The sequence below is a fragment of the Coturnix japonica genome, unplaced genomic scaffold (genome assembly GCF_054131305.1).
Source record: "Coturnix japonica strain WE unplaced genomic scaffold, WE-NBRP24 Scf048, whole genome shotgun sequence".
In the NCBI taxonomy this organism is placed as follows: domain Eukaryota; kingdom Metazoa; phylum Chordata; class Aves; order Galliformes; family Phasianidae; genus Coturnix; species Coturnix japonica.
This window is the reverse complement of record NW_028188951.1, coordinates 2,318,071-2,344,836: the sequence shown is the minus strand read 5'-3', so window position 1 is coordinate 2,344,836 and position 26,766 is coordinate 2,318,071. Positions and strand designations below refer to the sequence as shown.

The window sequence follows — 26,766 nt, the reverse complement described above, 5'->3', positions numbered from 1 at the left end:
CATGCTGCCCTGTGCCCGCTCCAGCCCCATGCAGGATTGGGGGCTGCTTTGTGCTCCTGCAGCATCGCCAGCCCCAAGCAGTGAGCTCAATCCTGCACCATCTGCATCTCTGCTGCTCTGTTCTCCGTAGTTTGTCTGCTTTGTGGTTACAGGTCCCCCAGCCCCACTGATGTCCCAGGGAGCAGAATGCATCCCATAGCTGGGAGCCTCAGAGCCTGGTACCTCAGGGTGTGCTGATGGGCAGGGCAGTGGCGTGTCCCTGCTCCGGCTGCTCCCACACCAGCTTTGCTTCTGCTTCATGTTGTCCTGAAGTCAGCAAAGGGTTCCCACAGGAAAACTATGCAAGCCCTCTATCCACACAAACCTCTATCTGTGCAGCAGGGCAGGATGGTGCTGCCAGCCCACCTCGCTCTTGGGGCATCACTTTTTTTAGCCCCGATGGCGCAGGGCAGGGATGTGCTGTCGGTTCCCTTTGGGGCCCTGCAGCCCCCAGGTGTGGCACAGGGGTTCCCGCTCACATGGGGCTGGGTTTTCCAGCGCTGCTGCAGACAGGCAGTACACCTGGCCAGATAAGGATCAGACTGTGCTGGTGGATTAAATTAAACAGCTTTTCTTTCTGTGCCAGCATATCTAACGAGCAGTTCACCTCCCATGGGCAATTCTGCCCTCTTGAGCTGCAGTCAGAGCGTGGCAGGCCTGGCAGAGCCGGCGGCTCTGGCTTTACCCTCAGCAGCTCGAGGGAGCTAATGAGGCCTGAAAGGCAGCGAGACCTCTGATGATCTCATCCTGTGTTGGTGGAGAGCATTGCTCAGGCAAGGTGCACCTCCTAGAGTTGCAGTTAGTTCATGTTCAGACTTATGCTTTTTTCTGTGGGGTGGTCCTAATCTCTCAAATCCAAATGTTGGGTTGAGTTTGTTGTTTCTTCCTACAGCACTAATAAGATATTGCAGCAACAGAGATCTGAGTGTCTGAAACACAGGTTGAAAGCACTGGGGAGCGGCACGGCAGCATTGCTGGGAACAGCAAAGTGATGCCAAAGCCCCACTCCCATCCTGTGCAGCCCCCCTGGGTCCGTTCTGCCCTTGTTCTGCTTTCTGTGCCCTCTGCTTGCCGTCTGCTTCTGCTGCTCCGGAGAGCCACCAAGGGACGGCCCCCAGCGCCCCGCTGCCCCATTGAGTGCTGCTCACCCCATCTCCATTGCAGGTTCACTCACCCGCTGATGCTGGGCTCCGGCATGCACACCACTGGCATCCCACACCCCGCCATCGTGCCCCACTCAGGCAAGCAGGAGATGGAGCACTATGACCGCAACATGTGAGTTCTGGTCAGGGCTCCTATCTGTGCCATTGCTCTGGTGTCACATTGGGTGATGCCCACAGATCATCCAGTGACACTGAGTGGCTCTGGCACTGACTGCTCCTTTTGTCCTTGCCAAGGAAACCTCAGCCAGAACCAAAGAGAGAGAAGGAAGCCAAGAAGCCCACTATCAAGAAGCCCCTGAATGCTTTCATGTTGTATATGAAAGAGATGAGGGCGAAGGTCATTGCTGAATGCACGCTGAAGGAGAGCGCGGCCATCAACCAGATCCTGGGAAGGAGGGTAAGGGCAGGTGGGGGTCCCCAGGGTTTTGGGACTGGGGACATGAGGGGAGCAGGGGAGAATTTCTCCCATCACTCTAATGGAGATTGGAATTTTGGGGGTGTTGGAGGCATTGCACGTCCTCAGGCTGTGAGCAGCCGGTAGAGAGCCCCAAAAGTGGGAGGGAAATCTTGTATCCCAACAGCAATGTTGTGGCTGCAAGGTGCCCTACAAGACCTGTAGCAGCTCCAGTACAGCATCCCCATCCCTTGTACCTGCTCTGGGATGCTCTCTCTCCCCTCACACCCTGCAGTGCATTGCCCCCATGGCGGGGCAGGCTCAGTGCTGTGTTGTCCCCACAGTGGCACGCGCTGTCCCGGGAGGAGCAGGCCAAGTACTACGAGCTGGCACGCAAGGAACGGCAGCTCCACATGCAGCTCTACCCCGGCTGGTCCGCACGGGACAACTACGTGAGTGATGCTGCCTAAAAATGACCCATGGAGGGAGGGGGAAAAACGGGTGCCAGTTATCCCTGGTAATCCTGTTTCGGTGGGGATGGTTTGTATAGAAATATGTGTATAGAAATATTGTGTTATTGGTTTGAACATCCCTTTGGCTGCTCCACGTGGCTCATCTGTGGTACGAATGTTGTAACTCTGCAGCTGCCACTGTTGTTTAGTGACCAAGGAAACAGAACCAGAAAAAAAGAGAACTTTTAAGTGATTTGAATGATGTTTGGAAAGCTCCGTCTGTTGACAGGAGCATAATAATTGTGGAAAATAAGATTTAAAAATGCAAAATAGGAAAAGAGAAGCTGCTTTGCATGAGATGAGTGCTGAGCTCAGCCTGGCAGGGGCTCGGTCCAACTCTGGGACCTCTCATAGGGCTGCATCCATAGGGCAGCAATACTGTGCCCCAGCCCTGGGCTCCCTGTGCTGCCCTGCAGGGTGATGGTCACAGAGCCACCACCTGCCCTGCTGGGACATTGATCCCACAGGGCCACCACAGCTGAGCAAACCAAGCACACCGTGTTCAAAGTATTCAAATGCAGCTGTAGTAAGTGCAGACAGCAGCGCTGCTTGCTCTGCCAGTTTGCAGGCTGGCCCCGGCTCCTTGGAGAGGCTGATTCCCAAGTAAGGGTGTTGCTAAGAAAATTAAAAATCCATGTTCAAAAGGGAAGAAAAAGGAAAGCTCCTGCAGCAGAGAGGGACAGCAGATCAACGTGCATGCTCTGCCCATTGCTCTGTGCCACATCCCACCTAAATGTGCAGGGCTGGAGCGCTGAGAAGTCAGCATGAAGAGAATTCATTCCCTCTTTGCTATGTTAATAGTAGAATAGCAAGGCAATAAGTGAGCTTCCAGTGCTGCAGAAGCATGGGATGCAGCTTTTTCTAGTGGCTTTCTCAACTGTTTTGATCTCGCATGCAGAGAGCCCTGCCTAACGAGATCGTTAGAGACCTGGGGCAGGGTGCAGAGGGCTGTTGAATATCTGCCTGTCGCTGGGCTGTGCTGCTCCATCCAGGTTCCAGTGGTTCCCTCGCAGCCACAGTCTCGGAGCTGTGCTTGGAGCCCTCCTTCAAGCACTGTTCAAAAAGCCCAAAATCAACCAAAACATCCTCAAATAGCCAGAAATCATCATAATGTCCTTACACAGGCGTAATAATTAGCAATAAGTAAATTGCTGGGAGCTCGGCTTCCACGTGCAGCTTTGCAGGGTGAGAGCTGTCTGAGACCCAGGATGTCAATGGAGAATCTGGGGCAGCACCCAGGAGTGCTCCTCTATGGGCATCCCTAGAGGGCAGCAGCAGCGCTGTGAGCCGGGCATCATTGTCCTTCAAGCCAAGTATGTCCTGCATGGAAATCCCATCCCTCCTGCTTCTCTCCTCTTGCAGGAGTTCCTCTTTCCCAGCCAGCACACATCCAGGCTCAGAGCACAGCAGCTCTCCCTCCAGTTGTGAGCAGCTCCAGGTCTCATGGTCGCTGCAGGAGCTGCTGTTCTATCTGGAGCCCCAGCGAGGAGGAGGAGGAGGAGGAATGTAGGTCACCTCTGCTGCACGTGACTCGGCTATTAGGCAGGAAATACAGTTGCTCCCACACTGAAGAAAGAGCTCACCGCAGCGCAGAGCTTTCCACCTTCACTCAAACCACAAGAAGTCATACAAAAAGACAGAGGGCAGAGGAGCCCCGTGAGCCGCGCTCCCCACAGCGGCCAGATTTGCTCCAGCCTCTGGGTGCCCTCCTCCCTGAGGTCGACAGGGAGGAAATCTGGGCCTAGCGCTCTTTTGCTGTTGGGGGGGTGAAGAAAATGTGAGATCTGTGCTGTGTTGTGTAAGCAGAACCTCCTGTAGTGCTTCGAATGGAGCAGGAGAGCCGGGTGATGTTCAAACCAATGTCCTGCAAGGAGGAGCCAGTGTGGAACTGCATTCAGTGCAGCTCTGTCTTGCAGCTCTTTAGTCATGCTGCATTGTGAATGGGGGGGCTGAGCTGGGGGAGGAAAGCTGAGAATGCAGTGGGGTGATGGCAGAGATGTGGCTCCATCTCTGAGCTCCTGCAGATGTGTAGACATGAGCCCTACTGCCGGCAGTGCTGGATGTGGGGGCACTCACCCTGCTGGTGGCTTTGGGATTTCCCTGGGTACATTCCCCAGAGCTCAGAGCAGCTCTGCCCCGTCCATCCCCAGCACTGGGAGCACGGGCTGATGGGCTTTTCCTTGGCTTTCCTAGGGGAAAAAGAAGAGGCGGACACGGGAAAAGCAGCAGGACTCCAACTCAGGTAAATGCTGCAGTGCTGAGCCGTGCAGCCCTCGGTGGGCACTTTTGTGTGGGACGGGTGATCCCACGCAGTTGTTTTCCACGCTTTGCCATATTTTCTTTCATTCTCCCGATCTTAACCAATGATCTGTGCATTTCGTGAGACAGAAAATCAGCATTTCTGTCAGTTTTTCACAGATCAGCTTGAATTAGAACACGAGTAGCTTGTGGAAACTGAAACGATGAGATACTGTTGAGTGCTGATCTGCATGTGTACATTACTGCTGTTATGCAGAGCATCCAGGTGAGCGCCCATCAGCACACACTGCTGCTGCGGGCAGGAAGGTGCCCTTGTCCAGTGCTGCCATAGGGCTGGCGGAGCAGGCAGCAGCTCTGTCACCTGGCAGCTCTCCCAGCCTTTAGGAACGTGGAGGTGTCACAAAAGCTGTGAATTTCCTGGCAGTGTCCTGCAGCCCAGCTGGGTGCTGCTTCCCAACCCCCCCCATCCCCCAGCACTGCAATCACTGATGTGTTTTTTTTCCCCTAACAATCACTTTTTTTACAGGAGAAATGGTGCCACCACCATTCTGTTGCAGAAACAAAACTCGGGATTGTAGTCTGTTAGTGGTGTGTTAAGCGGCTGAAATGATGTTGCCTCTTTTCTTCCTTCTGCTCCTCCTCCTCTCTGTGCCTCTGCCTTGCCCATTCTGCGCCACGCATGCTTCTGTGTTCAGATCCTGCCTCTCCTAAGAAATGCAGAGCTCGCTTTGGCCTCAACCAACAAACGGACTGGTGCGGCCCGTGCAGGTGTGTATCACATCTCCACCTCGCGGGGTTCTCCTGGGCTGCGGGGCTGGCGCTGCTCTCTGCTCCTCTGCACACCCAGGGATGCTCCTGCAGGGCTCCAGGCTCCCATGCGGGCTGTTGTCCCTGAGCTGCCATGGGCAGTGACTGTGTGATGCCAATCAGCATCCCTGGTGTTAAAAGCTTATTTCCAGGTCTGCCTCTGTGACCGTGGTGTGGGGCTTTCCACCCATTTACAACCCCCCCTTGAGGGCCAGTTGGGAGTTGTGAAGGTCTTTGCTAATTTTCCTGAGGTTTTTCCTATTTACCCTGTAGGTAACCATTTATGTCGAGGTGCACCTTGTTGGTTTGCAGCACCCAGCATGGGGTGGGAAAACCCCAAGCAAGGAGCTGGTTTGCAAATGTTCCACACCTTGGGTTTCCAGGGCATGACCCCAAATGAATGTGCTTATTGCAGCCTGAAATCACTCAGTCCATCCAAATCTGAATCCCGGAGCAGATCCCCACCAGTGTGGGGTCACTGGGTCACTCATGGATGATGTGGGCTCAGTGAGGACGGGTGCCTCCCAGGCCTGGTGGATCACAGAGCCCTGGGCATCAGCAAGGAGGTTTGGCTGAGGAATCCTTAGGCTGAGGTTTCCCCATCCCTGCAAGCAGCCCAAGTCAGGCTGCATGTCTGTGAGCACTGATGGAGCTGTGGGTTTCCCTGCTCACTTTGGGCCTTAAAGGTCCCTTCCAACCCAAGCAATTCCAATTCTGTGACTTCATTTGAACTCTCCTCATTCAGCTTCAGCTCTAACTCTCTGCATTGCTTCCAGTTAACGCGGCCTGCTGAGTCTGTAGACCTTAGCATGCTTTTTTGTTTAACTTTTGCCTCTCAAACTACTCAGACACACCTTTCCCACAATTGCCTGTACTAACGCACTGCTGCCAGTTCCAGGGCTTCTGTCCTCCCTGCAGTGGTCGCAAACTGTAGAGAGCAGCTCCCATCTGAGCTTCCCACACCACAGGACAACAGTAACTGGTGACAGATGGGTGCTGCTGGCTGGAGGCTTCACCTTTAGGCCAGGACGAAATGCTGCAGGGCGCTGTAGTTCCTAAGGGACAGGGATACGTCCTTTTAGCCGTAGCGGAGCCATGCAAGCTTTAGTATCAAATCTGCTGCTTCTCCATCATTTTAAATCACATTGAGTCAATGAATCATCAACTGATTGATAGGTTTCTGCCATCCCACATGGAGGTGATGGAGGTTCTGTCCTGCAGCTACTCCTGGTCTGTCATTAGGATGTGCAGCTCATCCTGGGGCTCGGCTGCTCTGGGAGCCCACAGCCCACGTAGTGTTCCATGTTCCTTTCAGCTGCACTGCCGTGTTTAGTGCCGCGTTAATTGGGTCACCCCAGCTGACGATGCCACTGACAGCAGTACTGCCATTCCTCTTGTCCGCAGCCAGTGCAAAGCGGTGTTTAATACTGGGCTACTTAGTGCATATTCCATCACTGTGCAGTTCATTAGTCAGATCAAAGTGCTGTGTGCCTGATCAGCGTGTTCTCCATGGGATGTTTCCTCAGTCGGTGCAGAAGGAAGGTTGTTCTTTTTGCCTGCTGTCACCTTTATCGGTGCGTGGAGCAGGGAATTGCTCCCTCACCGCTGTTCGGTGACATCCGCGGTGCTCTGTGTGTCGGAGCTGCCCTGAGCTGCTGCGGTAGTAGCGCTCAGTACAGTCGGTGCTGCCGTGCTTTGCTGTAGGAGCAGCTCACAGTCGCTGCGCACTCGGTGCCGCCCCGCACAGCAGCAGCGGCCGCAGCCCATCGGGTGACGCTGCCGGCCCGGAGCTCCGCTGCTGCTGCCGCTGTACGGGCGCCCCCTGGCGGTCGCTGCCGGTCTCCCCCCGCCCCGCGTCTGCTCGGCGTTCCGTGACTAAATTCACCCTTCATTTACAGATAACTCTCTTCACTGTTCGTAGGAGGAAAAAGAAGTGCATTCGGTACTTACAAGGAGAAGGACGCTGTGCCAGCCCAGTTTCTTCCGATGGAAGTGCTATAGACTCCCCTCCCTCCCCCCCGGACGCACTCCAACGCGTACCCTCCGCTTTCCCTTCAGACAAGCTCGCAGCCCCCGCAGACTCCACGCACAGCGCACACACCGACCCCGGCCCCGTCTCCGCTCCCGTCGCAGCTGCCGCCCGCTCCTCCACACCGAGCTCCGGCTGCTCCCCCGTTCCCGCAGATCCCTCTTCCACGGGCACGTAGCGGTCCCGCATCCAGCCGCTGGCTGAGAGCCGGCACCGCGCTGCCCCGCTCACAAGGACCAGAGAAGCGGCCCGTATCACTGCCCAGTTAAGCAACAGAGCGACCGGAGGGTGCTGGGTTCCTTGGGGGGAGGGTGGTGGTTAAAGATAGCAAAGTGATTCTTATAAAGGTTTTAAAAACAACCAACCAAACACAAAACTGGCCGAAATTGGAAGTGCTGATGAGTAAATGAGCCTTTTGTCCCCGCCCTGTGCTGCTTTTTGGTTTGTCTGGGGTTTTTCTTGTTATGCATTACCTATGAGCGTGGCAGCCAGCACAGCTCCCAGCTTGCAGTAGGTGGTAGTTGCTCTCGATCTAACACTGCCTTCAACATTCCGCCTTCCGAGCCGCTTTATCTGTTCTCCTCCTGTAGCTGTTATGGCACAGAGCTGGAAAGCTGGACTAGGAGCCTTATGTTAAAGCCCTCGTGTCTGAAACTGAACTGTAGCCATGTTCACTGTCTGGAATGACTGGATGAGAGAGGAATATTTAAACAAACGAGATGTGTGCTTTAAACCTCCTGTTGGAGAACAGGAAGGTGCTGTTTACAGGTGATGGTCTGTGTGCAGGGTGGAGGATTTGCCCCCATGTCAGCAGGGTCTGCCCGCTGCCTTTTGGTTGCTGCGGATCCACACAGCCAGACCTGCATGCGATGGGCTGGGAGCCTCAAACTGCTTCCCCTTAACTCAGCACAGCCCGAGGCCAGGCTGCGGGATGGAGCTGAGCCCCACGCACTCAGGCCCTGCCCTCACTCTGCTCACAGGCCGTTCTCACCCTCTGCAAGAGCAGAAACGTTTCTTGCTGATTTGGTGCCTGACTTTTTGAAGAGCTTATCCAGGCTTTTTCTAACATCTCCCTCACCACGATGCCACACGTGAAGCCATTCCCTCCAGCCTGAGAATCACGACCATGTTCTGGTATCTCACACTGAGCTGTGGGCAGATCCTGGTCTCCACAGGCTGATGTAAATGCTGACTTACCAAACACCCCATATCCCCATGTTTACACTCTGGGCACACAGACCGCACTCTGGTTTGGTGTGAATCTTTTCCTGCTCCAAAGAGATGGATTTTAGGCTGCTGAAAAACCAGCAAACTGAGGGAGGAGGGCTCTATTTTTTGTACTTTACAGCCAGGTTTTAGAGCAGTGCCTACGAATCACGTGGTCACATTATTGTAGAGCCGCGAGGGACTGAAAATGCCCTTTATAATGTACAAAAATATTTTTCTATTGGTTTTTTTTTTTCTTAAAACAAAAAGTCACTTTTTTTTTCCCCCATTGGACTCCACTTTTAAACAAGTTCATGCATCAGACTGGACATCACCGAACAAGACAAGACCTCTCACTGCTCTGCAGCATCTCTGGGCTCATTCCCCCATTTAGGTACTTCTGCTTACATAGATCTTTAACTCGTTGTAGCTTAGAGGACCCACCCAAACCTGTTACTTTATTCCCCTTCTGTGTAAATGTAACTTCAGAAGCACTGATCGAAAGCCACGTGCACAGACTTAGAGCTGTTCCAGCCCTTAAGAAGCAGCGTTACCTGGAGCGCCCACCAGCTGCACGCGCTGCACTCACAGCTCACAGTGCAGCCCTTGCTCACACACCACACACTCATCTTTAAGTTATTTCAGCAGGCTCACACAGCAGCACGGCCCAGCACTGAGCACAGCAGCTCAGCCATGCCCAGACCTGACACAGACTCTTCTGACTGCACATTACATATGTAAACCTTAAAAAAAAGCTTAGTCTTGGCTCACAGTTCTTCACTCTGAGCCTCTGATGGAAGGTGCTGCCCAAGGGACAACTGCTGTAAAAGCCACAGCTGACAGATGGGCCACACTGCACCCGTTATTGGGCAGAACAGGGTGTAAAGCTGGGATAACGCAGTACCTGCCTGGTATTCCAGGGCTGGATGAAATGTAACTCGGCAGCAAAGATGGGTATAGAGAAATACCAGACATCTCTGAGTAACAGCAGAGGAAATGTAAGGGAAAGTCCTGACCAGTATTAAACTACATGTTGTGACTGAGGACCAGGTAGCACTAACAGCCCTCATTCATTTCAGAGCTCGTTAGGACTTCATCTATTTCAATGCTACTCGCAGCCCCTCCATGGAACCCACACTGCCTGCCTTGGTCAGGGTGTGCTGATAGGGAACAGGCCCATCTGTTACAGCCTCCTCTCATCACTGCTGCTCAGTTCCTGCACAGCCTCCCTGGTGAGACCTGCCTTCCCTTCCATGGGAGCCCTCCCACATGCATTCACTGCACATTAGTGGGCATTCCCACAGTCACACGCAGGTACACAACGTGCTCCTCAACATCTCACACCAACACAGCACCGTCTCAGCCTCTGCTGTTCCCCAATTGCTCTTATGGCACAGCTGAGAAAACCTCAATCTTACCCCAAAACAACTAAGAGACCTCAGAGCTGCCCATTGCTGAGACAACACAGCAGCTGACCAGCTTCATACACACACCCCATGGTTAACAGTGCCAAAACACAGTTACATTAGCAGTGCCAAAGGAACCTTCAGAAACGCTCTATGAAGTGTCACCACTTTGTGCTCGTGTGCTTTCTTAATGGAAGGAAAACATCGCCCTGAAGGTTTTAATCACAGAAAAAAATTGGTTTTTCCAGTTGTTACAACAATCTCAGCTTCTCTCCACTGACACGTCTGAGTTCCTAAAGCAGTTTGAATGTAGAAGTCATGGAAATACCACTTCATTAAACCAAGTGAAACCACTGTCTGTATGTAGCAGGGATCAATGTTTTGCAGCTGTCCTTTCATTTGTCCAATGATTATCCATCATTTGTTGTAATTTTTTTTTACTTCACCGAGTTTGTATTTTTTTGGCTTTTATGTTCAAAAATATGTTTATAGCTTTATAAATAAAGTAATTGCCAGGCTGGCTGTTCAGAATAGGCCACTGGAAACGATAATCCTATCACAGTGTGCATTACTTGCTTCTTAGAGCTGAAGAAATGTTCTTGTACCTTTATGTTTAGGCATTTTAGCACAACTTCCAGTAGCCTTCAGCAGGTGAGGCTGAACCTGTAAGCCATAAAGAAGGAACAATACCTCCTTCCACATCAACTGATCACTACTGATGAGTTCCTACCCCCTCCCCCCAAGTGCCCCCATTTCATCACTTCAGCCAAGAGCAGCACCCCCTGCTTAGGCCACGACTTGAGAAAGAAGTGTGTATGCGGCACCGTACCAGTCAGTAACATCAGGTTCAGCACTGGGAGCCTGGGCAGTGTCCTCATTTCAGGGCTGCCTGCTGATACAGGAGACAGCAGCAGGTTCAAGCAGAAGAAAACCCATGCAGCAGCTGCACTGTACCCACAGCAGCCTCCTGCAGAAGGTCCCTCTACAGCTTGTACCATCAGAGACTAAAACAGGTGTTTTCCTGCACTGCCAGGCACATCAGGCAGAGAACTGGGGCTAAGCCTGAGCCAGCACTACAGGGGAATCCAACCAGAGAAAGCAAGTTGTACGGATGCCTAATGATGAACGAGGCTCCTAACATCAATGTTTGTCACAGCTCTGTAATGCCCTGAGCACAGAGTCGGCCCTTTCACACACTGTTCCATGCTGCCACAGCACCATCAGTTCTGGGCAAACTCCTCATCCCAGCAGCCAACTGGCACCATCCTGGAGCAGAATCCAACACCATTTACTTCACCATTCCAGGATTTGACCACAAAGGGTTATTTCTTAGGCAAGCTGTTTTCAGAATTAGCAATTCCTGCCACGAGTGCTTTATGCAAACAGTAGAAGCAAGGCTACAAGAAGGACAAACTAAACTGCCTCTGTCTCTTCCTCATCTTACAGAACAGGGAGGCACCAAAGAGGCAGCAGCTGCTGCTGACCAACACCCCAAGGAAGCATTTGCAGGCTTCTACCACTGAGCACAACTACAGCTCCTTTAGAACTGGCACTTCAAGGATGAAACCAGCGTATCCTGAGCGCTGACTTCATGCACAGAGATGGATTTGTTGCTTATAAGAATCCAGGGTAAGCTGAACACTGAACCACAAGCGCAGATACCAGCAGCTTTTCACTTGTGGTACTGTAACAGAGTTGTGCTGTTTACAATACAGGATGCTTGGCAGGCCTTGAACGTCCCAGTGTTTAACACTGGAGCATTTTATGCCCACTGACAATGCTATAGCAGCACAAAGCCGGGCCCAGCAGCCTTATGAATTAGCATATGTGACCAGCAGCTGCCTCCAAAGCACGGATCTGAGCACTGCTTTACAGCAAGTTATGAATGCTTTCATTAATGGTTACATCAAAGCAAGATTACCTCAAAGCTGATAAGCCATCAAAAAAAAACCCATCTGGATTTAGGTTCAGATTCAACATGAGGAGCCACTGGCTGGCGCTGACCAGCAGTTTGCATTCTCATCATTTAAAACAGAACAATTTCATTTCAGTTCACCACTCCCTCAGTTCTGTTACTGTTTCTCACACACTCATAAGTGACAGGTTTAGTTTCAAACATTTAGAACCGTCTGTAAATACAAGATGAAAAGCCCTTTATTAATTCAGAAGTGAAACACTGATATTTAAAGTGAGATAAGTATGTTTATTAAGGTTCATTCTACTCTAAGATTTATACAGAGAATGGAATGCAATACAAGCTAAGAGCACACCTCAGATCTACCACAAAACCACCACCCCCCTACTCCCTATAAGGGAACTGTAAAAAAATTAAAATAAAGATCAGGAAACCAGTTACTGTTTAACTAACTGCAAGTGGCTTTGTCCAAAGAAGTCAAGCTCAATATTGCATTAGCTTTGTATGCAATAAGAAGTCTCTACAAGCGGAAGTATCACATACATAGGCAAAAAGATCTCCCATGGATACACGAAAACCAGGTTTTCAAGAGCTACATCACAAGGGTAGTTTAAAATTGCCTAAAAACCAGCCACTAATGGCATGCACAGGTCAGTAATCTGAACTTTGGTAATGTCAGTTATTTTTGGTCAAACCTGGATTCCACTTTCAGCAAGAAAAAGGATAAAAACACACCTGTCCTGTGCAGAAAGCAACGCACATCCCATCTCTACCAGCTGGAGGCAGGACTTCAAGACACAGCAGAAGCATGCCAAGATTCATGCCAAGATTGCTGTCAGAAGCTCACTTGATGACCTAGATAACATCTTGCACTACTCACTGGCCTATCAGACAGGACCAACGGGACAAGGAAGAGGGCAGATCTTTTCTTTTTCTTTAAAATTGTACAGCTTTAAGTAACACCAATTTTCCAAAAAGCTTTTGTAAGAAAACCAACAATTTTCCTAAGCTTTACGTAGCTCCCCGAGACACGTTTAATGTTCCTTTCTGAAGCCATCAATACCCTGTAAATCACTGTTTGTTCTTCCTGAGGAAGAAAGCGAAGGTGGTTTTATTTACAACGGTGGAGTCAACGCTTAAGATCGTAACTGGACTTGGAACAGTTAAAAAAAAGTATAATGAAGATGACAACCTGAAGTGCTACTTCCCATACAGAATCCACACTTGGTTCAGTTTTATTCATTGCAGAGTAAAGTAAAAAGACACCCCATCACACTAATAAAAACGCAGATTGAAATTTATACTCAAAAAAAAAAAACCCACTACACATGCAAAGGGAACAATATCCTGCTAACGTAACTTCATTTGCTGCTGCGTTTGTCTAATATTAACAATTATGAACAGAGCAGTGCAACTAGTATTTGGAACAATCCTTACAGTGTTCGAGTATCAGGCACGGCGCTTCACTTCTCTTCACACCACTGGTTCTCCTTACGTACCTGGAAGAACAAAGCAGCTGTGATGTGCTGCAGAGCTTCAGAAGCTCAAGCGAAACGTAAACTCCCATAAGCATTTGGTGTTTACTTACTGTAGAAAGGCATAACATTATGAAATTATGAAGCATCACACGTTAATGCAGCTGAAAAACAGCTAAATTATTAATTTAATAAAGTCCAAATCAAGTACCTGTGCTTCTTCCTCTTCAGTGAAGTCATTCTTAATATTGAATGTCTTGCGAATTTCTTCTGGAGTTTTCCCCTTGATCATGTTGGCAACTGTCTTGCATGTGACATCAAGCAAACCTTTGATGTCCAAGTAATTTGCAGCCTGTAAAACAGTTTCCAAATTTAAAGCTTCCAGATCAACTTCCTGCCTCTGCAGATGTACAACTGAAGTTCTGCTCCCAGCACTGCAGATGCTATAACCACAAAGAGCCAAATCACTGCAAAGCTTCCAGCTGGAACCCTGAATTAACTGTCTACAGTTTCCTTGTCAAACAGGGGCTGTTTCCACCACGAAAGCCCCATCTCCTTTTACACAAGGATTTGGAACCTTGCACAGCTGAGACCTTGGACACCTCAGTGCTGTCATCCAGCTCAGACAGGAGCTGCCGGGTTGAAGAATCACATCAGAAACTAATCCAGCTTTTTTTAAATCCCCATTTCTGCAGAGCTCTAAAACACCACCACAAGTAACAAGCTGTCACAGACCCAACAGCCATGAAAGAGAAACAGACGGCTGTAGGGACACAACTACGGACAAGTATGGGAACTGATAGATAAGCAGGCATAAATTAGTGCCTAGCTTTATGTTAACGAGCATCCACCACTCACCAGTTTCAGCCAGCAGCCACTGTTGGAACTGCTGCCCTCCCCATATTCTCTGCATTAAGAAGTTACTAGAATAAGAAGCATTGAGCCTTATTTTTAAAGCACACAAACAGAGGTCACTGTGCAGGCACAGCCTTCGTGCTTCCACAAATACTTACCAGGATGAGTTCAAACAATGTTCCTTGGTCTACTTTCAGAAATTCTTGATCCCACACAGGGATGTCATCCGTTCTTTTCTCCTTGTTCTCATCATCCTCGGGAGGAGGTGGATCATCTTTGTGATGGGTGCACCACTGAATCACCTAATTACAGTTTTGATAACAAACTTTTACCCAGGTGACTTTCTCATTAGGCCCCAACTCTCACATAACTTTATTTTAGGAGCACTGTACTTCTCAATCTGGATTGATATTAGAATCACATGTTCATGTTTCATCATCTTATATTTGCCTCTTAGAAGAGCCAATCCCCAGACCTGTAACCCAGTAGTCATCCCAAAGCTCAGCTGAGACAGCAGCCAGTCAATGAAATACTCAGGATTCTAAAAAGGAGCCCCTAGCAGCCCCACGTTAACAATGAATCCTGTGCTGACACACACAGAAGTAACATAAACCTCATTTTGAGGAGCTGGAACTGTTTGAAGAATTACTCTTAGTAAGCAGGATACAACGCAGGGGAAGGGTATAGAGAAGTACTTAATAGCTACCAACAGGACACGGTCACCACACTGCGAAGTTCAGGTTTCCAAGGTAGAACTGCTTTACTGCTTTGGGGCTTTTTTAATAAACAAAAGCCCATCTCATCAATAAGACAATTAAAAGTGCGTGCTTTGAGTAGAATGCTGCTCCATTCTGCCACCACAAAGGATCTCCAAAGTCTGAAGCTATTAACATACACTTTCTCTAGGAAATAATTTCTAGCCCCGTGCTTACCCCAACACAGAGCAGCTTTTATTTTGGCCCAAAGTTCTCTATTTCAGAGTAAAAAAAAAATCTCTAGATGCAGCAACATTTTTCACTTTCTTATTTGTCCCAACAATAATCAAACTATTTATAAGCTATCAGACTACTTATATCAGACTATTTATAAGCTTAAAACACCTAAAAGACACTGTTCATACTTGGTGTTAACTGCTACACAGGCAGAGCATATGTACAAAATGCTCACTGACACATCAAACCACTGCCTGCCCTTTAACCTTTCTCCTTACATTTTGCGCTCATGAAGAGGCACCTCAGCTGACAAAACCCAGCCACAATCAGTGCTTTAAACCATGAGATGCTTGGGAGCACAATGTCCAGCAGCAGCCTCACGCCTTAGGAACCCTGCCCAGCCTCCAGCTGCCATTCCAGAAGGTCACTGCTGTAAGTCTTCAGCCACGAGCTGTGACTCCTCCCAGTTCTCAGATAAGCTGCTCGTGCACCTCACGATGGTGCTATACTTGTAGCAAATAGGAAGTATTTTTAATAGCAATATTTAACTCCAGCATTAATTTCATATCTCATTACTGAGACACAACACAACCACTTCTCAGTACCTTACCTTTTTTAAAATAGCTGCATTGACGTTTGGAAGAGGAACAGGGTCATCATCGCCTTCATCGTCCATCCCCAAGTCTACAAACAGAAAGATGACTCGGCAATCAGCAGCCTCAAGCTTTGTTCTCCAGACTGGGCTGCTTTATTAATTCTCCACTATTCCAACAATACCAAGGCTGAACAAATAGCAAATGATCTGAGCTAAGGCAGAAACTGTGGGTTCCACTAACTGTAAGCTAAACAGCTGAATAATGCTGCCTCCAAAGAGCTGCTGACATTCTTTGAGCATGAGCAGTCTATTAAGTCAGTTACTTATCACAGCAGAACGTGATAGTTTCGGGTTCTGGGAATACAAAATGTTTAAGACATTATGAATGTTTGCCATTTTCAATCCACAGGTTAAGCCAAACTGTTCCAAATCAGATCTCCCATTCTTTTAATAGAAAAGAATTTAGACCTAATGCGGTGAGTACAGACAATATTTTGTCTTGCACAGGAGCAGTAAATACTGAAGCTGTTGTATTTAGGCAAGTTAACTACTGTCATTAGCAGGATATCAATATTATTTTTTGTTTACAATATCTGATTTCATAGATTCTGAAACCAAAATGCTGTCATTACAGGGTACTGCATATGTTACCAATTACTGGGAGCTCCAAATGCATGCTTGGAACATACTAACAGATCATGGTGTAAGACATCCCCAAGGGGTCTATCCAAAGCTGCTGGCACAGGGAAGTAACTTGAGAAACACCCCATCATCAGTCAGCTCTGCTCAGCTCATCCCCAGCCCTCCAAAACTGGACTTTCATCTGTTATCAGAAAATCAATGCTGCCTTGGTGGTTTCATGACGCCTGATGCAACCTCACTTTTTAGCTCCTCCCCTTCATTCACATCAAACAGACAAAGCAGCGTGTATTAACTGATGGTGCTTAAACATGCATACAGCAGAACATCTTTCCTCTGTGCTGGTCAGCAGACTGGATCTCGGTCAGATTACTGAGGCCAGCTGATGGTGCCCAGCTTACAATACCTTCAGCACAGGCAACTTCCATCAATACCTGTGTGTGTCACTGAACGCTGCCAGTGAACAGCCTGTGTGTGAGCAGATGGAGAGGAACTACAACCCCACTGTATTCCCACTGATTGCTGTGTCTCCTGCTCATGTTGCTCACAATGTTTGAAAGCATCTTATTATCAAAACTAAAGTGGTCCAATGGTTGGTGTATTTCAACTCTATTTCTGTTATTGTTCTTACGTAGGAGGAGTCACAACCAAAGATACACAGCCAAGGACTTCATTTTAACCACATCTACAAGAAGGTATTTTCTAAATTAACTTGTGAATATGCCCAAAAACTGGAAAGAAAGCAGTAACCAATGAGGATTTGCAGCAGACAGATTAGACACAGTTTGCTCTGTATCTCAGCCATCTGGCAGCTCCCCTCCCCCACCACGAGTTCCTTTGTTTCAAATTCATGTCAGCAAGAGATCAGAACCAACTATTTACCAAATAATTTACTGTGTAAATCCACAATACACATCTCCCTTCGACCCTCCATTCACTGCTTCAGTTGATGTCCTCCTTCTCAATTTAAGAAAAGACAGTTACAGAGCAACAACCATTTGCACAATTAAAAGGAAAGCTCCACATACAATATAAACCAGAAGCGTCTATTAAAACTTCACCTAACTCTGACAGAACTGAAGCAAGCTGCAGGCAAAGCAGTGGGGGATTTATACCCTGCCAGCCTGTTGGGAACTGCTTTAAGAAGAGGACTGCAGTTCAGGGTTTGAGAGAAAACATTTACCCCAAACCACGTTCAAGCTGCACAGCAATTGCTCCAGCTGCTGTGACATGAGACAGCAATCAGCCCTTTGCAGCTTGGTAGCAGCTTGTCCCCCTTGTCACAAACCCTGCCCAGGAGCACTGCTGCATGCACTGCTGCCTCAGCTGCATTCTTACCTTCCAGCATAGTCTTTATGGTCACAGACTGCTTTGCAATTTCAACATCAACTTCGAAAATCTCTCCATCTGAACTTTGCAGCTTAATTGAAGGCATCTGTAAGAGAAGGACAGTTATTTTCACACAACATTCATCAGACTTTACAAGTTGAGCTGATTCAGAGACGCAGGCTGCCTTCACTATTTACACTGCTTCTCAACAGCCCTGCGTCACTTACAACACACTTCAATTTGCTGCTTGAATCAACAGTGTTAAGTTCATTAATCCTCATGTTTAAGAAGGACTGATACAAATACACCTACCAACCATTTAAAACAGAAGGTTTTTTCCTATTTTTTCCCTTAAGTTGAAAGCAAAACAAACAAAAGCACTCTTTACTAATGCACTCATTTGTTTTCACGTGCAGCACAACACCAAAGCCATCTGTCTCTTGAAACAACCCTTCAACAACAATTCCAGAACACTGCCCGTCTTCCAACTCAACCACTGCTCATTTCAACCCAGGGCAAATCCCCAAAGCAGCTTCCAAATGATAACGCCTGGAGCAGAACAGCAAAACAGAAGGCAGGAGGAACCTCCAGATGTGCTGCAGCCAACTCCCCCCTGCCCCATATAGAATCAAACACAGCAAACTACCCAGGACCAAACCTTCCTTCAGAAAGAGCTTTGCATTCTGAGGAGCCTGAGAAAGCAACACAGCACTACAGGAACCCTATCAGCACGTAACACTGCTCACAGAGAGTAGGAAGTTACATCAGCACCTCGTTACCATTAGGAAAGAGTAAGATGACTCAGTATTTTTTACTAAGTTTTTTTCAAACACTGATAAGGCCGACGGTGCAAACAGCACTTTGAAAATTCCACTACTAAATAGCATTTCTGGAACAACTTCTTCTCATACTCTTAACTCAGAGCCAGAAGAAACATACTCCATACAGCAGCTACCAGGTGACAGTCTGTGTCTGAAGCTGAGCTTTAGGTCTGCAGAGACACTGAAATGAAGGGACCCGAAAGACACAACAAACCTGGCTGCAAAAATGCATTAATCAGTTCTAACAGCCGTGGGATGCACTCCTTTACCATTCAAAGCATTGCTCTGCAGCAGACCAGTGCAACACCCAGATTCTTCCACGAGACAACAGCTGGAAAATACCTACAGCACATAACTATCAATGCAGCCTGCGAGTTGGTTTAGAGCAAAACCCCAGAAACAATGAATTTCAGATTCACTTCCATCCCTTTCCAGACATTCTTCCCCAGCCAAGTTCACCACCTAAGTGTGCTGACTCCTTGCAGCAGTACCTCAAATACCAAGAGTGAATCAGCTGCACCACTTGCAGCAGACATACATTACCCTTTTTCAAGTGCTTTCTATAGCTCCTCAGTATGGCTGAGCCTGACAGCGCTGCAACAAATCGAGGTCAATGAAGGCCAGCCAGAGTATGTTATTAAGCAGCTCACAGCAGCCCCAAGTCCTCATTGCTTTAATTTCCATTTGGCAGAGCAAGCAGCTAGTTAATGTTCACACAGCAATGTAACCCTATATGACAGTGCTGCTTCTAATTAGGATTGGAGTTTTAGAAGGACACGGTCATGGCCGTTCCGAGGATATACACATGTATATAAACACCCACAAAGACCAAGTGAGAATTAAAGCACAATCCCACATTGTAGCTTAAACACGTTCAGAACGGGAAGGGGGGGGGAAGGAATATCGAGACATACATTTTGCATTTAACACATGTGTTGTTGCAGCACTGGGCTGCAGGCACTCAGCACAGCCCCAGCTCCATCCGGCAGCTCCCAACCCCCTGCCTGTGCCTGGCATTACATAACGCCGCTCAGCACAGCCGGGGATGCTGCCTGAGCCAGCACGGCAGGAATAGCTGCATCACCCACACCTGCTGTACCACGGCCTGTACCTGCTCGGTACGAGCCTTAATCAGCCGCAATCAAATCAGCTTAGACATCATCAGAGATAAAGCAGTGTGTTGTGTATACAGATATCGCCGCTTGTTATATTTTAGTCCATTTTTGCTGCAATACAGCTCTGCACACTGACAGGCCGCAGGGAACAGCACCACTGTGACTAAACAGCCCCGAATAAACACAGCTGGGGGGGGGAGGAGTGTTCGCTCCGCGGCCCGGCCCACATACAGCGGCCCCTGGGCACCCCTCGGTCCTACCCCGGGCCTTGGCCCGCCAGGTGAGCGGGCAGGAGCTCGGGGCGGAGCCCCGCCTCGTTTACAGCTGCTTCCCCCGCAGCCGCCCCGCTCGGCCCCGCAGCACTGAAGGATCCGGGCCCGGTGCCGCTCCCCGCCCCGATCCCCTCCTCAGGCGCCCGCAGCCTCACGGCCGCCCGCCCCCAGCCCGGCCCTTGGCCCCGCGGCCCAGTCCCACAGCTCAGCCCAACGGGGGCCGCCTCAGGAGCCGCTTCCCGCTCGGTCTCACCGCCTCCCGCCCGCAGCGGCCTCACCGTGAGGTGCAGGCGGCGTCCGGCTGCTGGCGAGACCCGGTAACGGCAGCGCTCGGGGCTGGACTGCGGCGGCTTTATGGGGGGAGGGGAAAAGGACCCGCCTCTCGCTGCCTCGCAACCGCCGGGCTGCCCGCAGAGCGCCTGAACGGAGCGCTCCGCTTCTCTGTGTCAAACCGCTCCGAGAGCGACTGTGGTGCTACAAGCTCCTTACCGTAACCGCTGGGATAAGGGAGGATGGACGCGGGGCGGCAGCGCGGCGGGGCGGCCCGATGGAAGCGCTCGGTTCTATGGCGGCAGTGACGCGGCCGCACGGCACAGCGCACAGTGCGCGGGGAGCGGAGCGGGGAGCAACGGCTGCGGCGCCACCACACGGCGGGGAATGAGAGCGGGGCTGCGGGGTGCGATGGGCCGGTGTCTGTGTGCAACGTCAGGACGGCGAGTGCGGGATTCTGAGCGGTTATTTACCCACACACAGCACAGAGTTATCACAGTTATTTCGCTGAGAATCGCTGTTGTTGATTTTAGCAAAGCAGCGCGTCTCCACACCGCGATAGGCGATAGCAGCGCCTGCAGAGCACATACAGCTGGGGTCAGCGCTTCCCTTCTCCTCAGGGATTAAGTATTTTGTGCCCTAAATGTGTTTCTGAGGACTCCACAGCACTGCTGGAGGTGGTGTCTGTCCTAAGAGCCGCGTTTCCCAGCAGCTCGTTAATTACTGCTTGAAAGTGACCAACCAACACATTAAAGCCTCAGAAACTGATGTAGAAAGGAGTTAATCCTGCTCAAATCATCTTCCAGTCTCAGCTCCTGTGCCTGGGACGCTCATCTCCACGGAGCCCCTCACAGCAGGTGAGTGCACAGCTGGAGGTGGCAGGTGCTGCTCACACACAGCACAGCACAGCACCACTGACGTGCTCCTCAGGGATCCTGCTGGTAGGAACCAGGTCATTGTTGTCTGCACTTTGTTAGGACTTCATTATCCTGTGTGTATAATACAGATTTGCATATATATATAATACAGGGCATTTGCACACATACATACCCCAGATGTGCCTCAACATATTTACCTCTTTCCTCTGAAATCCCTTCATCTCACGGCTTCCCTGTAAAGAATGGCTTTCACCGCATGATAAGAAACAGCACTGCCTTTATTTTCTTTGTATAATACTCCTTGACTTAGAGGATCAGGTGGTGACATAAAGCTGCCTACAGAAAACATCTGCAAGTCCAAAATGCCTTGTCCTGATGCTGCCCACGATGAAGGTTTCTGATCAGTGAGCACAAATCCCCTCAGCCTGCAAATCAAAGGTTTGCTTTCCACAAATGGCATATTAATAAAACCTAGAAACAGGCAGAAGGCAAAGTTCTGTGCCTGAACAGTTGTTGAATTAGAAGTCTGGGAAAGTTAAAGCAACAAAACCACGGAGCTGTAAGAAGTGGCAGACAGCTGTCACAGATTGGCTGGAATCACGTGAAGGCGCCTCCCACTGTGCCCTACATACCGTGTGGGGAATCTCTCAAAGCTGTTCTGAATGCTTTCTGCTGTCATTGTCATGACTAAAGCCACTGCTGGTGATAGCCAAAGTCCTGCCAGTCAGTCAGTGTGAGCAGCACAGAAGGTTCATCCTTCACCAAAGCTGCAAAGCAAAGAACAAGTTAAACAAAAAGAGACCAATCTCTTGTTATGTGCACAGCTAATCACTCCAATGCAAATAACCCTAAACCTAAGCATTACCATCTTGAGTAGTAAAGGTAATTGTACGAGGTATCAGTCACAGATAAATTACAATTAAGGACCTTTTACCACTGAGAATTCAGAAGAAGAGGGAAGCTTAATGCTATAGCAAATATATGAAATGATTGGAGCAACTAAGATCAACATAAGCTTAATTTAACGCTTATCAGATCCAGAAGAGCTCTGACCTACATTCTTGCAGCATCACTGGGCTGTGGGCAGAAGCCAGCTGAGCAGATGCGCAGCCATAGGGGGAAGGGAGCTCTGACACTGAACATGGCGTTAGCAGCAGAGAGCAGCCCCCTGGGCACAGCACTGCATTAATCCAGACCTTGGACTATGTTTGTAGCTATTCCTCTTGGCTGTTCAGCTAAAAATTTTCTCTTATCTGTGCCCTCTTCCCACCCCTCAGCCCCCACCCACCCCCAAAAAAACCCAAAAACCCAAAACTAACCAGTTTCCACTCCACTTTTATAGACAGAAATGTTCTTTGTTAGTGATGGTTGTGATTTAGAGATTATGGAGATAACACGATGTTAAAAGATGAGTATTTTTTTTAATACAAGTGTTACACAGGATTATCAAAGCCCAGGCTTTGATAGCAGGCTTGAAAGACCTCAGCTCTGCTCCACCAATAACAGGCAGGGAATCATCACAGGACTTGGTCTGCATTTGCTGAGCAAAGGGAAGGTGAGCCTGCAAGGGCTGAACTCCAGGAGACCACAGCTGCTGTGGCAGAGCCTGGTGTCACTGCTGGGAAACCTGGACGAGAAGCTGCTCTGTGTGCACAGGCAGACTCACAAATGTGGTCTTCTTTTTTCTTCAAGGAAAGCAGAAGGTAGGGAACTTATTTTTTGTCTGATACAGATGCTGGAAAAATACTGCTGGGCTCCTTGTGCCAATGTTATTTAAAGCAGCCTTGCAACAATGCAGCAGAAAAGAAAGAAAATTCTTGTCTGCACCAAATTCCAGAAAAATTGTGTCTCCTTCACAAACTGTGTAACAGGAGCATCTTCAGGGTGCTGCTTTCTGTGCAAGTTGTGTCCCTGCCAGGCAAGGCAGTGGGTGGACACTGAGGAAGGCAGAGTCTGCAGATCAGATGATGTAACAGCAGTAGGCTGATAAAACTCAACCAAATTATCTCAGGCAACATCAACTGAATTTTTATTTCTTTATCAGCTTTTCTTTCTCCCTCAGATGACACTTATATGCTCTCCTTGCCCAAATATGAGGATCTGAGACAGCATAGAAAAGATGAGGGGAAACTTATTCAAGAGAAGCAAACCTACCTCAAGCATATTCGCTGCATGCTTTTCCCAGCCTCATCTGCGGTCTGCCTCCATCTACGTAAACATGCTGGGTTTTGTACCATTTTTCCCCTAGCACCCACAGAAATCATTTAGAACACTGCAATCCTACAGTCCCAGTTTCTGCATAGGGAAGGAGATGCTGCTGTGTGGCAGCTGCTTCCAGCATGGTTAGCAGGAGGCTGCTTCATTCCACCCCATGGCACAGAAGTGAGGCCATGCTGCACCCACTGGCTTGTGGGGAAACATGGCTGCCAGAGCGAGAACAGAACAAGAACGACTTAGTGTAACTGGCCTTCAGAACAGCTTCAAGCAGTTATTTGTGAGTAGTGAAGACCTTTCAGCACCAACTATGATATTTCAGTAAACTGAGTTGGCTTTACAGGGTTTTTCTTTACTGTGTGGGAGGTGAAGCATGGACACAGTTACCCAGACAGGTGCTGGGGTCTCCGTGGAGACCTCCAAACACAGCAGGACACAGTGCCAGGCAGCAGCTCTGCTGTCCCTGTTGCTGACAGAGGGATCCAGAGGTGCCCTCAGCTCCAGTTCTGTGGCTGCACAATGCTGTTATACAGCCTAACAGCTGTTCAAAGTCCAAAAGGCGGATTGTGGGCTGGTCCTGGTGCCAGGGACAATAAAAAGCAGAGGCTTTAAGGTTTCAAAGATCATGGGAATAAACGTAGAACATTTCACAAGTCAGGTTAACTGAAAACATTTTGAAAGGAGAATGCAGTGGAAAAGTGACAGTGCGGTGAAGTGCTGAGCTGGCTGAGCAAACACTGGATTAACCTCAAGAGCTCAGAATTTTGTATTTGAAAAGGAGAAGCCAGAGCAGGCTCTCAGAGCCAACACATCTCACACACACCCAGGGCAGCACCAGGCAGCGTCTGCTTCCCTGAGGACAAAGGCAGCGAGTGGCAGAGCATGAGCAAAGCTGACTGTAAAGTGGGTCAGGCACAGAATGAGCAGCAGAGGCTCCTTCCCAGCAGCCCTCCTCCAGGGCCTCCCTATTTCTGCAGGACTTACACTGACAGCTACAATAAAGGCGGGTTTTGGCCAAGTCTTACAATCAACCAGCATGGTGCTGGTGGTCTCAAACCGCCTGAGTACAGACAGCAGGAAGGCAGGCCAAAGCCTTTCCATCAAACGTGACATTACTGGTTTAAAATGCGGAGTCCTATTTGACAGCTCAGCACTTTGTATTTAAATGTATCATCCCATCTCAGATAGTTCCTATGTTTTGTTTCATTGTTGTTTTAAAGAGAACAGTTGCACTTAGGCATGATCTGATGAGAAATACAGATACAGAAGTCAATAAGAGGACCACAAACGTTTAGTTTTTATACCATCTCACAGAATGAGATGTTGCAGTGTTGATGGTTCTCATCAACAGCGCCCACCCCAAAGCTGCCACCAGAGATGCTCACCTCAGTTTGTGTCACTCCTCTTCCATCACCCAGGCACCAAAGGTGGCACAATGCAGCCATAGAAAACCAACAGAAATGAGCTGATATCAATTGGGACCACTGGACACACCTGAATTATCTTCAGTTGATGCTGCAAACCAAAACCAAAGTCTTGACATCTTCACAGCACTTTGATGACGAGGTAATGGGACAAACAAATACTGTGGATCTCACGTGCTGCAGCTGAGATGCTGCTTTTAGCACAAGGATGTAGGTTGGGCTGCATCTCAGTCTGGTCTAGTCCTGTAACCTTCCCAGAAGAGATGTTCTGGAGCCTCCCCACAGTTGATCTTTTCCAGTACCACAGTACCATCCTTCACTAAAAGGGATGCTTTTATGTTTTTTGTATGTTGGCAATACATATGTAAGCACTTAAATATTATTAGCAGTCTGTGTTTTATATACTAGAAGCAGTTTCACTTTCAGCTATAAGCAGTAATTGAGATCAGGTGCTGCAGCTCTCAACCCACTTTAAGGAATAACGCTTTTAAGCTACAGCACGGGTTTTAAAGGGCTAAAACATGTTGCACTGCTTAATTTAAAACCTTAAGCGTTGTTTCAGCCTTTTTTTTTTTTTTCCTGTACATAAGCCAAAGAACTCTGGTCCCTTGCTCAAGAGAACACTTTGTCTTTATTCTCATCCAGAAGGAGCACAGCCAAATGAGTTAAAGCACCAGAACCTTAAAAAACCACAGTAAGCTGACTCAGCTGCTTACTCTGCAGGGCTTTCTCAGTGTGTTCACGTGTCCTGAAAGATTTCTGTGTAGTCCAATGTGACTTTTACTTCATCCTTAACCTGTTTCCGAGCTACCTTGTCTGGAACTAGCAGAGAGCTGATACAGTGCAGGCATCGCTGTGTGGCCATAGCTGAGCAGTCAGACTGTGTGTCTGGGCATGAAACCTGCAGCAACGTACAGAGAGCAGCAATTCAGTTGTACAGACTGGAAATGAATAAAACAAATCCTGAATTGCCACAAATTCTCAGCATGTAAGGAAAGCAAGAAGCAATTAAAAAGCGTATGGCTGGTATACAAGCAAGGGATGAGTGGAACCACACCTTGAGTGAACTGAACGTGGTGTTGCTTTATTTGAAATTCCGAGCAGTCATTCGATAATCTGCTGCTTCTTATAGAACAGGATGTTTTTCCAGAACAAACAAGTGCTTCCCACCTTGAGCCCTGTCCTGCTCCACATCACAGCTCCTCCTACAGCAGGAACATGGTGGTACTAGTAAGGAAATGAAGGGGTAAGAAGGGAAGAACACAGGGATGTATTTATTGAACTACGATGAAGATGCAAAAAATAAACTGAGCCCTTCCACGTCTTATTTTTGTGTTGTCCATGAGAAAATGTACAGCTGGCCTTTAGGATTCAGACCGAATATTCAGATCACCAGAGGAAACACTTTGTGCCAGGCCCTTACCATACAATCTTTATCAATGTGACATTCAGCAACTGAAAAAACATCCAGGCCGACCTTTGATAGTAACCAGTCTGCAGCACAATCAGATGAAACGTCAAAGCTTTCATCAGCAATAGGTTCACTCACCACCTCTTCTCCAAGGCAGAAGCATCATCCAGGCAGACAAGGAACAAGGTACCCAGTTCTGTCCATCTTCACCTGCCTGTGCATCAAGAAACCTTAGAGGTATTGTCAGACCTAAGACAGCAGAGCAGCAATACTCAGCTTGTATGCAGCTGTGAGCAGCTGGAAACTATCTGGCTTCAGCCTGAGCCTACAAGCACAAGTGTCCATTTACCTTGGAGAAAACAGGCACCTGTACACAGCAGCTCACATCAACCACCGCAGCTGAGGCAGCAGGGCTCTGCGGGATGCAATGCAGGACAGCTGAGCACCGGGGATGCTAAGGGACAGGCAGCAGGTGGGGGCAGGCAAAGGAGTAAGAGAATGAAGGAATGAAAACCTGCAGATCTGTATGTCCTAAAGCCTTCCATCTTCTCCTTTTGAAAAGGAAATTACCAAAGGCTTTCCTGTGTATGGGTGTGTGTACTGATACTTGGATTCTGACTTAATGATTCCTTAGTTCAAAGAACAGATCTCAACAAATGAGAGTAGTTTACTTCAAGCTGATATACAAACCCAGGCAACAAACATCACTGAATGATAAAAATACAGGACTTTGAGCTACTCCTTAATCACCTTTCCAGGGGATCTACCAGTCTCTGCAGTGCAGAAGGAAAGGTCAGTACTGATCT

At 48.7% G+C, this 26,766-nt stretch overlaps 2 protein-coding genes and 1 long non-coding RNA gene across 17 annotated transcripts in view; 1 reads left to right on the top strand and 2 right to left on the bottom strand.

Annotated features, from left to right (window-relative positions):
• The window catches only part of TCF7 (transcription factor 7), a 53,664-nt gene extending 43,298 nt beyond the window's left edge, over positions 1-10,366 (top strand). For 6 of the 11 annotated variants that reach the window (XM_015875893.3, XM_015875889.3, XM_015875894.3 and 3 more), the window contains 6 exons: positions 1,204-1,314; positions 1,437-1,599; positions 1,941-2,048; positions 4,302-4,350; positions 5,063-5,135; positions 7,096-7,626. In XM_015875893.3, coding sequence (XP_015731379.2) covers positions 1,204-1,314; positions 1,437-1,599; positions 1,941-2,048; positions 4,302-4,350; positions 5,063-5,135; positions 7,096-7,381 — 790 coding nt within the window. In that variant the 3' untranslated portion in view covers positions 7,382-7,626. Of the gene's footprint in view, positions 1-1,203; positions 1,315-1,436; positions 1,600-1,940; positions 2,049-4,301; positions 4,610-5,062; positions 5,136-7,072 lie in introns of those variants that run through there. The other 5 variants (XM_085532214.1, XM_085532215.1, XM_015875895.3 and 2 more) reach the window with 5 other exon arrangements.
• Positions 10,367-11,997: 1,631 nt separating this feature from the next.
• SKP1 (S-phase kinase associated protein 1) lies at positions 11,998-20,330 on the bottom strand. Of its 5 annotated transcripts, none has more exons than XM_015875860.3 (6): positions 20,253-20,330; positions 17,565-17,661; positions 15,603-15,676; positions 14,219-14,362; positions 13,417-13,557; positions 11,998-13,229 (listed from the first exon to the last, which is right to left on the bottom strand). In XM_015875860.3, exons 2-6 carry the CDS (start codon positions 17,659-17,661, stop codon positions 13,194-13,196), a joined length of 492 nt encoding a protein of 163 aa, XP_015731346.1. In that variant the 5' UTR covers positions 20,253-20,330; the 3' UTR covers positions 11,998-13,193. The 5 variants fall into 5 exon arrangements, with proteins under 5 accessions (XP_015731346.1, XP_085388343.1, XP_015731345.1 ...); XM_085532217.1 differs by lacking the exon at positions 20,253-20,330 and adding an exon at positions 20,017-20,106; XM_015875859.2 differs by lacking the exon at positions 20,253-20,330 and adding an exon at positions 20,042-20,106.
• Positions 20,331-21,171: 841 nt separating this feature from the next.
• Positions 21,172-24,630, bottom strand: LOC146752281 (uncharacterized). The gene is made up of 2 exons (XR_014940734.1): positions 24,511-24,630; positions 21,172-21,678 (listed from the first exon to the last, which is right to left on the bottom strand). It is a non-coding gene; the product is annotated as an uncharacterized LOC146752281 (long non-coding RNA).
• Positions 24,631-26,766: the final 2,136 nt, after the last annotated feature.